Source organism: Rana temporaria, chromosome 1 (genome assembly GCF_905171775.1).
Source record: "Rana temporaria chromosome 1, aRanTem1.1, whole genome shotgun sequence".
Taxonomy (NCBI): Eukaryota; Metazoa; Chordata; class Amphibia; order Anura; family Ranidae; genus Rana; species Rana temporaria.
Window position 1 is genome coordinate 281043267 of NC_053489.1, and position 12014 is coordinate 281055280.

The 12014-nt window shown below is 47.0% G+C and overlaps 1 protein-coding gene across 3 annotated transcripts in view; it reads left to right on the forward strand.

Annotated features, from left to right (window-relative positions):
• CARNMT1 (carnosine N-methyltransferase 1) overlaps nt 1-2236 on the forward strand; it is a 49762-nt gene extending 47526 nt beyond the window's left edge. For all 3 annotated transcript variants that reach the window (XM_040356183.1, XM_040356175.1, XM_040356201.1), the window contains one exon: nt 448-2236. In XM_040356183.1, the coding sequence (XP_040212117.1) occupies nt 448-546 (99 nt within the window). In that variant the 3' untranslated portion in view covers nt 547-2236. The remainder of the gene's footprint in view (nt 1-447) is intronic.
• The last annotated feature ends 9778 nt before the right edge of the window (nt 2237-12014 follow it).

Here is a 12014-nt window from a genome sequence, read left to right on the forward strand (position 1 = left end):
CTCGCACATGCTCAGTGCTGCACAAGCAGTGTCAGATTAGGTTTCAGCACCTGTGCTGTCCAAGTCACATGATTCTTTGAGACTGGGGAATGCACAGACTCCTGGGAAGTTACACCCACTACATTCCCAGGAGTCTGTGCGGTGTAGGTTAGGAAGCATTAAGCACCTAGGTGCAGGAAGTGGGAAGATTAACTATTCTGCCTAGCAACAACACTTTGAAGGCATCTTAAAAAAAAAAAAAAAAAAATTCGTAAAGGACTAATGACATTTTTTAAAACTACTGATGTAATGTTATATTTATGGGGGGAACTCCACTTTAATGCATTGTATTTTCTTTGGTGCTTGCACAATTTTTATTAAAGCATTTACAGCACTTTACAGTTTTCCATCACAAAATGGAATAGTTTAACTTTTAACTAACCACTAACTTGTCATTTGTGTTCACAGACTGAAAAGGAATCCATGGCTACAACATACACTGTAAATAAGTTATCAATGATGAAATACTGCTATGACTGTATGTTTTTTGTGGCTCGGAAACCATAGAAGTGGCTAATTTTCAATGTTTGCATACTGCACAGAAGAGATTTCAAAGACTTGGATTGGGACTACTAAACAGACATAAAACTTGAATCTTTGTGCCTTTTTTCCTGTACGCAGTGACTTTAAAGTCAAGCAATTGAATTCCAGGCATACCGTTGTGTCAACACTACAGAGGGTCCGGCCTATTTGTCCTCATTTATAAAATGTTGTTTTTAAACTAGCATTCCTTTTTTTGTCTTATTTTTCTGGCAGTGAAAGTTTTAAAAAGGTCCTCTTACCATGCAGGGATGTATGATAGTGTGTGTTTGCATTGGCAACGTCCAGTGTAAGGTAATAAGCAGTCCAAAGGCAATATTTTAATGAGTTTCCTTTGTTTTTAGCATGAAAACTGAGAAACCTCTTCAGCCGGCAGGAAGTTTTCAGCTGCAAGGTTTCCCCATCTTAGTCGGGCTCCTGTCCATTCAGTTGCTGAAAGACATCAGGCTTTGTTTATGAAAGTAACTGGAGTAAAAAGTGCAAGAGATGACCCTAAAGTTACCAGTCGGTTGTTCCTGTTTTGTTCTGTAATGCAGTGATATTTTTTCTTTCTCATAAAAAAAATGAAGGCCATATCAGACAATACTTCCCATAGAAGCAGTGATAAATTAACCTTTCAATGCAGGAGTTTCAAAGCCTAAAAAAGCCAAAAAACGTCATTAGGTTACACCTAGTTCCAACCACCTGCTGCTGAGAATTGCTGCCCTACTGAGTGTAGTTTTGCACCTTTTGTAACTAGCAGGTTTATTGTATTTCCAGGGCATTGTTACTTTCCATAAGGTAACCTTTCATATAATTATATGTTAACAGTATGATATGAGGGGTGAGAATGACCCCAACAGATGGCAGTCTGACAATAATGTTTGGAAAGCTCAGCAGTCTAGGTCGGCCAAAACACCTTTTAATTCCTGCTGCCAACTTAGCAAAGTATGTGGTGGTAATCTACAGCCTATGCTGAAATCATAGTGTTTTTGTGTGTATGATGGTCAAACCTAATGTATGTTGGTCGCTTTACCAGATGCTGGACAGAAACCCAATGCATACTGAATATCATGACTTTTACTTGGTGTATGTATTGTATGTATGGCCCTGTAAAAATGAAGATGCTCTTTTATTATTGTTAACTTTAGTATTTATTATAAATAAGCATACAATGGTTCAAATCTTGCGGGAGCCCCAAAAAAGCCTATGTTCAATATAGGCGAATTAATCGGCAAGGCAAAAAATATTTGTTTCTTTTTAAGTTGTGAATAAGCAAATGTATCACATTTCAAATGTTTTCATTATAAAATAATGAATATTATTCTTTATTTTTTTTATTTTTTTTTTGTGTCAAAAAGTGTCTTCTCTTAATTGGCTAAAACCATACGCCACCCTCCCCTTTTTTTTCTCTCTATTCTTATTTATTTTCCCTTTTTTTTTTTTTTTTTTTTTTTTTTTTTTGGCTTAAAAATCTGATATACACAAGTTGTTGTGCTTTTTTTTTTTTGCCCAAAACTAATGGGATCCCCTTTTGGATCATTGCATATTTTTCTTATAACATGAATACAGTGTTTTTAAAAACATCTTGTAAGACAGTTATATAACTGAGCTGGATACTCTGATCTCACAAATGTTTTATTCTTGATTTGAAATTTTTAATAAAAGTCAATGACAACGAGTAATTTCCATTTTTTTTTTTTTAACTGTGTTTATTAAGGATAAAGCATAAAAAAAAGGCAGAGATACAGACACATGGTATTCCACTTAAAAATCAAGATACACAAGGTAATCAATAAAAAGGAGTTACAATGTCAACATTGACGGGATCCTTGTGAACAAACAAGCAGAATCGTATGATATATCATGCAAAAAAAATACATGTGTTTACTTATTTGCCCCTTTCATGTGGGGTGGGTTGTGACCTGCTTGCTCAGCAGATGATCTCTCCACTGATTACGGACACAGACCACTCTCCTATGGGCCACCAGCTGTAAACGGGACACCCGACTGCCATCCATCAGACCGCTACATGCTAGGTTGGTGACATCACACGGGGCAGGACCACCAGGTGACGTAGACAAGTGGCCCCGCCTCTTACCTATATAAGAAATGTCAGACAGCGGAGCCTGCAGTGGGCAGCCAGCCTACATCGATGCGAGCATCTTTTGTTTTTTCTTTTTTGGGTCCGGCGGGCGGTGTGATTGACGGTGCATTTATAACAGGGAACACTTTTCTTTTTTTTTTTTTTTTTTTTTTTTAATGTAAATGTCAAACTGTGTGTGTGTGTGTTGTTTTTTTTTTTATTACTTTTGACAATTTTTTTGGTGAATGGGTACGGGTACTCATTCACATGGGGGGGATTTGGGGGCCACCTTTTTAAGGGAGGCTTCTAGATTCTGATTACCCCCTGCCTGCAGACCCCCATGCCGGTGGTTGTGGGGGTCTGCGGGCAGGGGGGCTAATCAGAATGAGGTCTTTGTTCCCATCAACATACTCGCTCATCCCCACCCCCTCTCCCCCAATTTCCTGACCTTCTGGGCTGCATGTTTGGGTAAGGGACTTGTATGAAATGGGAGGGATTTTTAATCGGCTATTAGCGGGGAAGCCCGCTGACGAGTCATCTGTTGTTAAGGACGTGGCAGCCGGCTTCCTGACCCGCTGCTTGGCAACCAGCTATTTGTCAAAAAACAGCCTGGTGGTCCCCTGTTTTTTGACAAATACAGCATGTGATACCAACAAAACCCTGGTGGTAATTATTACATGCTGCTTTTTTTTTTACACTTTGGTCTGTTTGTGAATTGGATTTAGAAGCTTTTATTTTTTCAAAATCAATTTTTACTGTATACAAAAGATGGGGTACATAAAGAGAACAGGTCATATGATATATAAACTCCTATACAATGTATTGGTACAAGATAGCAGAATTAACACCAGCAGGTATACAATATATCTGAACAGGGTGTATCAAAAATGTTTGAACATTATGGGCCAGTGTGCCCAAAGGAGCAGGGATAGTAACACGGACCCCTTGAAATTTTCCACATTTTGTCATGTTACAACTAAAAATTGAAATGTATTTTATTGGGATTTTATGTGATCGACCAACACAAAATGGCATATAATTGTGAAGTGGAAGGAAAACGATAAATGGATATCACATGCGTGCATTTGATACCCCAAACTAAAATCTAGTGTAATCAATTGCCTTCAGAAGTCACCCAATTGGTAAATTAAGTCCACTTGTGTGTAATTTAATCTCAGTATAAATACAGCTGTTCTGTGAAGCCCTCATATATTTGTTAGAGAGCCCTGGTGAACAAACGGCATCATGAAGGCCAAGGAACACACCTGTCGGTCAGGGATAAAGTTGTTGAGAAAGTTAGGGGGTTAGGTTACAAAAAAAATATCACAAGCTTAGAACATCTCACGGAGTACTGTTCAGTCCATCATCCGAAAATGGAAAGAGTATGGCACAATTGCAAGGAGAGCATTAAAGTACAACTATAGGCAAAACTAAGGGAGGGATATAACTCCTTTTCAGATTTTTTTTTGCCGTCTGTGGCACATTGCGGAGATTTCCCTTCAATTCCTGTCCCATAACCAGAGGGAAAGTGAGAGAAAATCCCTGCAAATTAAGGGATTTCCTTGGGGGACCCCCAGGTCATCAAAACTGATGTCCCTATTATAAGATTCCCTCCCTATTACTTTTCTGGGGACAATCCAAAATTTTTGATTTTTCTTTTACTTTCAATAATAATGATAAACGGGAAAAAAAGAGAGGATAAATCTCCCTAATGGGGGCAAAGATGTTCTAATCCCTTTCCACTTTTTCCAAAACAAAAAAAACAGTTTTGCCTTTAGTTATAACTAGCTGAATACCCGGCGTTTCCCGGTCTTCCTATCGTAACCTTTTGGGGAGGAAAATCATAGTTATATAAATATACCCATCTTTTATATAAGGGTGTAGGTAAGGGTTAATTTAACTGTCATATATTTTTATTTGGCATATAAGTAATATGTGTACCAGGTATTATTGAAATATCTCCAGGCGTACAGAAGTTATGTGGGAACATACATTTCCCATTGATTTGCATGGGACTTTAAACAAAAACCCCAACCCTCACAAATGAGGGTAGTTAAGGGATAAATTAACTATCCTATAGTTTAAGTGGACATATAAGTAACATGTGACCAAGTGTTATCGAAATATGTACAGCCGTTTGGAAGTTATGAAGTAACATGTATTTCCCATAGAGTTGAATGGGACTTTAAAGGAAAACCCCGACCATGGCAAATGAGGGTGGGTAAGGGTTAAACCACCTATCCTATGTTTGTTGCTGACATATAAGTAACATGTGTGCCAAGTTTCATGTTAATATCTTTAGCCGTTTGGACGTGATGCTGGAACATACATACATACACGTTTAGTTTTATTTATGGTCGGAGCCCTACGGCCGACACGGACATGGACACAGACTGACTAGGACTCACAACATACAATGGACCTGAAGTGTGCGCTGGCCCTAACGGACGGTACGCCAGAATAAGGGGGCATACCCTGTTAAATGATAGATGTTGTGGAGAGGAATGAACCTGGGAATTCCTGTGAAATGGGATGGGGGGGTGGGCGAAGTGCGCCGGAAGTCTCGTGCTGAGACAGGAAGCCGACGGAGCCCGGAGGGAGGCGAGGATATTATATAGGCTCCCCGGGCTCCTCCCATAAACACAGGCCGCTGCTCGGCCTTATTACTTATGGTCGGAGCCCTACGGCCGACACGGACATGGACACAGACTGACTAGGACTCACAACATACAATGGACCTGAAGTGTGCGCTGGCCCTAACGGACGGTACGCCAGAATAAGGGGGCAAAACATTCAGGTAGGGTTATAGTTTTATTGAGTCAGAACATTAGTGAGCAAGTATGGCGAAGGCTTGTGTCATCTCCGCCTGAGGGTCAGGAATGTACCTAGCGAAGCAGGCAGACTTCCACCTGCCTAGCTTCTTAATGATATGGTCGGGGACCCCGTGTCGCGAGGCGGTTGAGGCTGCTCCGATACGAAAGGAGTGGCCCGAATACTGGGTAGGATTGAGGTGCAGAGTCCGAAGGAGGATCCTCACGTGTTTAATGAACTGGCTGGTGTTCAGAGGTTTGTCCGGAAAAGGGAGTAGAGGAGCGGAGTCTGATTGGGCTGGCAAAAGTAAGAGTAGGCGGTCCAACACGGATACTGGGCACCAGGCGTTACCTGTCTTGTAAATGGCGATGTCTAAGCCGGGGCCTGATTGCTGTGTTTTGGTGGTAGTGAGGTGAAGCGTGAAGCAGTCTTGATGGCGGACCAAGTGTCGTCTGCGCAGGACTTGGCCGGCAGGGCTGTTGAAGGCAAACTCGCTGGGTCGGAGGAAACCATAATACGCTAGGTAGATGGCCGCTTGTATGACCAAGCTAGGCAGGAGGCCGAACGGGGATGTGGCGAGGATGGCGGACAGGTCTCTAAATATGGTGCTGGTAATGGGCAGGCGTTTGGCGTTGACAACTGGTTGTTGCTTCCGGACTGCGCGTAGGGCAGCTTTGACTGCGTGGGACGTAAACAGCGAAGGCTTCGCCGGATCGTGTAAGGCCAGAAAGTGCTGGACGCCAGCCAGGTAGAGACGGATGGTGTTGTACGAAAGGGACTGGCAAGTGTGACAGTAGGAGATGAATGCCAATACGTGCTTGACACTCGGGGTGGTGTTAGCGGAGTGGTGCGTCAAGAAGTTGGTAAAGGTGTCCCAAGCCGTGTGATAGGCTTTGAGGGTATTGCGGGAGAGAGACTGGTTGATCAGCTGGGTAGCTTGCTGTAGGTGCTGTGTCAGTCCAGGGTCAGTTGAGACCAAGGAGGGATAGGGGCTGAAGATGGATCGGCTGCGGGTTTCTGCTGAAAAAAAGAGGCATAATTAAAGCGGGACAAGGCGTCTGCGGCGAGATTACACTTGCCGGGGAGGAAGGTACAATGCACATTGAATTGGTGTAGCAAGGACAGTTGCACTAGCCGACGTAGGAAGGACATTATAACAAGAGACCTGGACCTGCCCTTGTTAATAATGTCGGCTGTGGCCTGGTTGTCGGTGGTGAAGGTAACAGTTTGTCCAGCCCAGCTGTGGCCCCAGAGTTGGGCGGCTGCTACGATTGGGTACAACTCGAACAAGGAGGGCGTCTGGGTGAAGCCCGGGACCGCTAGTATTTCTGGCGGCCACGGTCCTGCGAACCAGTGGTGGCCAAAAATAGCTGCAAAACCTGTGGAGGCTGCGGCGTCGGTCACTACTTGTGGGGAAAGGGGTGACACTGACGGTATAAACATTGATATACCGTTCCAGTTGGTGAGAAATTCTTCCCACATCGAGAGGTCCGCTAAGGCTGCGGTATCCAACCTGAGAATCTGATCAGGGTCCTGTGCATGGGAAAGGAAGACCAGAAGGCGTGACACGAAGGATCGGCCCTGAGGGATGATCCTTACTGCAAAGTTTAGCATTCCCAGGAGGGACTGCAGCTGCTTCCTGGTGCAGCCCTGCGTTTGGGTGAAACTATGGAGGACTGCCCTGATGCGGGTCAGTTTGTCGGGGGGGAGGCTGGCTTGCATGGAGGTGGTATCCAGATTAACTCCGAGGAAGGTAATGGAGTGTGCTGGGCCTTCTACTTTGTGTTCTGCGAGGGGGACGTTGAGATTTTTGAAGACGAGTCTCAACTTTTGGAGGTCTCCTGGAGGCGTGTCGGGTTGTTCAATTAGCAAAAAGTCATCCAAGTAGTGGATGACTTGTTGACAATGGGCTTGGTGCACGAGAATCCAGGTGAGAGTCTGTGCGAAGGTGTCGAAGAGCCAGGGACTAGACTTGGAGCCAAACGTCAGCTTGGTGGCGAAGTAGTATGACTCTCTCCATTTCATGCCATGCCAACACCAGAGGGACGGGTGGATAGGCAAGAGTTTAAAGGCGTCTGAGATGTCGGCCTTGGAGAGCCAGGTGCCCGTGCCGGTTTTAATTATGGCTTGGATTGCCATGTCTACAGACGCGTATTTTAGGGAGAACTCCTCCGAGGGGATCAAGGAGTTCAGGCTGGGGGTGGGGGAAGAATGAGGCGCAGACAGATCGTAAACTAAACGTGTTTTATTTGAAAACTTGCCCTTGACAAGCCCAATAGGGCTGACTCTCCAGGTGCTGAAGGGGGGTGTGGTGAAGGGGCCTATGATGAAGCCTCGCTCTAGCTCTGTCTGTAAGAGCTGGTCTATGGCCTGCTCATCTGTGGCGGCTGAGCGCAGGTTTCTACATTCGTGCGTTGTGTGGGGTAGTGAAATGAGGCCTGTGTGGAACCCTTCTGTGAAGCCTTGGACGAGGAAGGTGGTGAGGGAGGGGGTGGGGTGGGAGGTGAGGTAGAGCTCCAGCCAGGGGATGTTAATGCGGCCTAGTCAGGTCTTCTTTTGTTGCTTGACTAGGCATAGGGTCCTGGGGTGCGCTCTATGGCACGTAAGGCAGACATGGAGCAGACGGCATTGGCTGAAGTTGCAGGAGCCATGGTTAAAATTATTGCAGATGGCCGCGCCGCCTAGCGTCTGTACTGGGCGCCCGAACTTGTCGGCCTGGGACGTCTGCTGGGTGGCCGGTAGGCCCGGAGCTGCCCTCGAGGTCGAGGGGAGTTCGAACGGGCGAGTGTTGGAGGTGGTGTTGGTGGTGGTGTTGGCGCACCAGGTGGCGGTGTGAGTGGAGGACTGGCAAACAGCACATAATGGTGAGCGCAGGCCAGCAAAGTGGCGGCAGAACAGCTCGGTGTCCATGAGACTCCAATCTGTAGCTGTCTGGAACTGCAGCAGCCTGGCCGCTGCTTTGGCTGAGAAGGAGCGGTGGTAGTCATAGAATGAAAACCCTCCGTACTTGTAGCCCAGATCCACTATGGTGTGGAGATAAAGGTCCAGCTCTTCCCTCCTACTGGGGGAGGCGGAGCATAGGACATCTCTGAGCATGCCAAAGGCCAAGGCAAATTCCGGGACCGATAGTTTACGGTTAAGCCTTGGGTCTTTGGCCTTGAGGACCACTGAGACGTCTCCCCAGGCATAGGCCTTGTTGTCGGCTAGGTCGTGTACCGAGATGAGGAGGGAGGCTAGGTTGATGTCCTTGCCGTCCAGGATGTCCTTCCTGATGTTGGCAGGAACCAAGTGGGCTGGGAGGACTACGGAGCACTTGCCTGTGGGTGTAAGCGGGGGAGGTATTTGCGGTTGCACTGCAGACGGGGTGAGCGTGGATGGATCGGGGGAAGCTGTAGGTGGGCGAGCCTCCAGAAGCATCATTCTCGCCTGTACGTCTGTAATTGTGGTGGAGAGTGTTGCGACCATGTTGTGGAGTTGGGACACGGCGGCGGATATGGAGTGTAGCGAAGTTTGCTGGGTGCTTGGTCCAGGTGAGGCTGGCGGGGAGTTGTTTGAAGCAGGAGGTGGGAACAGGAGCCTGAAAAGTTCTGCCTTCCTGGCTGTGGACGGAAAGGGCACATGCTTGCGCCTCAACTCCGCTGTTAACTTGGGGATGGTCCATCCCCTGAAGGAGCGTGCGCTGCCGCTCTCTGAAGCGGGGGGCGGTGAGGAAGGGGCAAAAAGGTCTTCGCTGCCGTCCTGAGACATGACTCAGGGTAAATCGTGCCCTGGGTACGGAGTTTTGTCTAGGAGGTCGAGGTGGGACGAGCAGGAACCTGCAGGGGTGAGATAAAACGGGTTGTTTCCGTGTCGTGCCGGGGATGGGGGATCCACCTTTTTTTTTTTATTTTTTTTTTTTTACCTGTAAAATTACTGAACCTGGTGTGCAGGGGAAGCTGGCGAGCTTGACTGACCTGTGGAGAAATGATAATACATAAGGACGGGGGCTAGATAAGCTCGAATGTTGTAAGCGACCGACGAAGGGGGTGAGGCGGCGATGGCTTGGTGGCCGAAATGTCCCATGACAGAGGCCTGAAGCGGTGCGTTGCGGGTGTGTCTGACAACGCGGGGGCTCTGGAGCATGTGCCGAAATGAGGGTGACACTGTTGGGGAACGTTCGAGGCAAGCCTGCCAGCGGGAACGTGCAGGGGTTGAGATCTGGACTTGTGTCAAGTAAATGAGTGACAGAAATTCCCATGGCAGAGATGCGAAACTCTGGAGCATGTGCTGAAATGGGGCTAAGAAGAGAGGGGCCTGTTTGGGTCCGGAATGTGTGTGAGGATGTGTGTGGTCTTGCCGGGGCATGTTTGTGGTAGGGTGAGTAGCTGAAATGACCCATGACAGAGGCATGAACCGGTGCACTGTGGTTGTGGGTGACTACCGGGCTCTGGAGCATGTACTGAAAAGGGGGGGGGGCCACGGCGGATTTGGCCACATGTGGAATGGGGTGAAGCTGCAGCTGAGAAGGTGTTTGTGTACCCCCAAGACGTACTGCAGGTGGGCAAGTGAGGGAACGTCCCATGAGAGAGGCGTAACAATGTGTTGTCATGTTGTTGGCGACTGCGGAGCTGTGGAGCATGAGCTGGGAGTGAGGTCGCTACTGATCGGGGGTGCCGCGGCTGGTATGCGTGTGGGTGTGATGCGTGGGGAGCGCAGGCTGTGTGAGGCATGATTTGGAGGCGAGTGGGGTGTGTCTGGAATTGCTGTGAAGCAAAATGGAGGGAACAATGGATGGGGTGACTGGAGAAGCCTGATGATGCACCGCATGAAAAATAGTGGCGTGAGTGCTTGTGCGTGACCGAGCATCGGAAAGGTGTACAGCAATGGGTACTATGGCAGGGGATGCAGTGCTGGGTATACGTGTGTTCCCAATGTGGTGCACGGTATACCATGTGTTGGGGACTGAGAAAGCCGTGGGGCTGGGAGGTCGGTGAACTGGAGAAGCTGCAAGTTGGTCTTCTAAGGTAGAGTTTTTTTTTTTTTTTTTGTTTTTACAATAAACCAGGGGAAGAAAAGGAGAAAGAAAAAGAAAAAATGGCAAAACACAAATAAACAAACAAGAAAATGAAAATAAATAAATAAATAAAAAACAGTTTAATGACATGAATACCAAAGGGGAGCTAGTTGTAGCTGTGCCAACGGATCGGTGCACGTATGTGAGGCATGTGACAACAAGTGGACTACAGTTCGGTATGCAGGGTAAGGAAAATATTGATAGGTATGGGGCGGACTGCACAAGATGCGGTTGGGCATTGTAATCACAGTTTTTGCTGTTGCTTAATTAATCTGTGACTACAAGAATATTTCAGTTTGCATTGTCAGTGATCAGTTTTAGAGTTAAGCAGTAACACTGCAGAAAAATACTTATGGTAATACATCTGCTGTGGTAAGCATTATGAATATACATTTATGGGTTTAAACTGAGAGTAAGGAGTGTAGACATGTGTGGTGTGACGAAAGTGCGTGGGCGTTTGTGACAGTGAGTAGACAGTGCAAGGAGCGGGTAAGGTGTATGTACCGGCATGTTGAAATGCCTGGGGTCTGCCAGTATGTGGGATACGTTGGTGCGGTGGGGGCTGAAATGAATGGTGAGCCCGCGGTGGGAAGGAGCTCGGGAGCCGGGAGAGCAGAGCCTACCTTGCGGCGGTCGGATGATAACCGAGGGACGCCCCGGTGTCTGCGGAGGTCGCTGGATGGCGCGGATGCGGCGGCGGCGGCTGCGAGGGATGACGCAATCGAAGTGCGCCGGAAGTCTCGTGCTGAGACAGGAAGCCGACGGAGCCCGGAGGGAGGCGAGGAGATTATATAGGCTCCCCGGGCTCCTCCCATAAACACAGGCCGCTGCTCGGCCTTATTACATATATAGATTTAGAAGAAACAGCCAAGAGGCCCATGGTAACTGGAGGAGCTGCAGAGATCCATACCTCAGGTGGGAGAATCTGTCCACAGGACAACTGTTATGCCCTGTACACATGAGCAGAATTTCCATCGGAAAAAAGTTGGATGTTTTTTTCTACGGAATTCCGCTCAAGCTTGGCTTGCATACACACGGTCACACAAAAGTTCTCTGAACTTTCGAGCGTTAAGAACACGGTGACGTACAACACTATGATGAGGCGAGAAAATTAAGTTCAATGCTTCCGAGCATGTGTCGAACTGTTTCCGAGCATGCGTGTTTTTTTCCTGTCGGAATTCCATACAGACGAACAGATTTTCTGATAGGAATTTTTTCTGTCGGGAAAATTGAGAACCTGCACGTTTGCTGGCAGAAATTCTGACAGAAAAAGTCTGAAAGACCATACACATGGTCTCAATTTCCGACGAAAAGCTCACATCAGACTTTTGCTGGTGGAAATTCCACTCGTGTGTATGGGGCATTAGTCGTGCACTCCACAAATCTGGCCTTTATGAAAGAGTGGCAAGAAGAAAGCCATTGTTGAAAGAAAGCCATAAAAAGTCCCATTTGCAGTTTGCGAGAAACAATGTGAGGGACACAGCAAACGTGTAAGAAGGTGCTCTG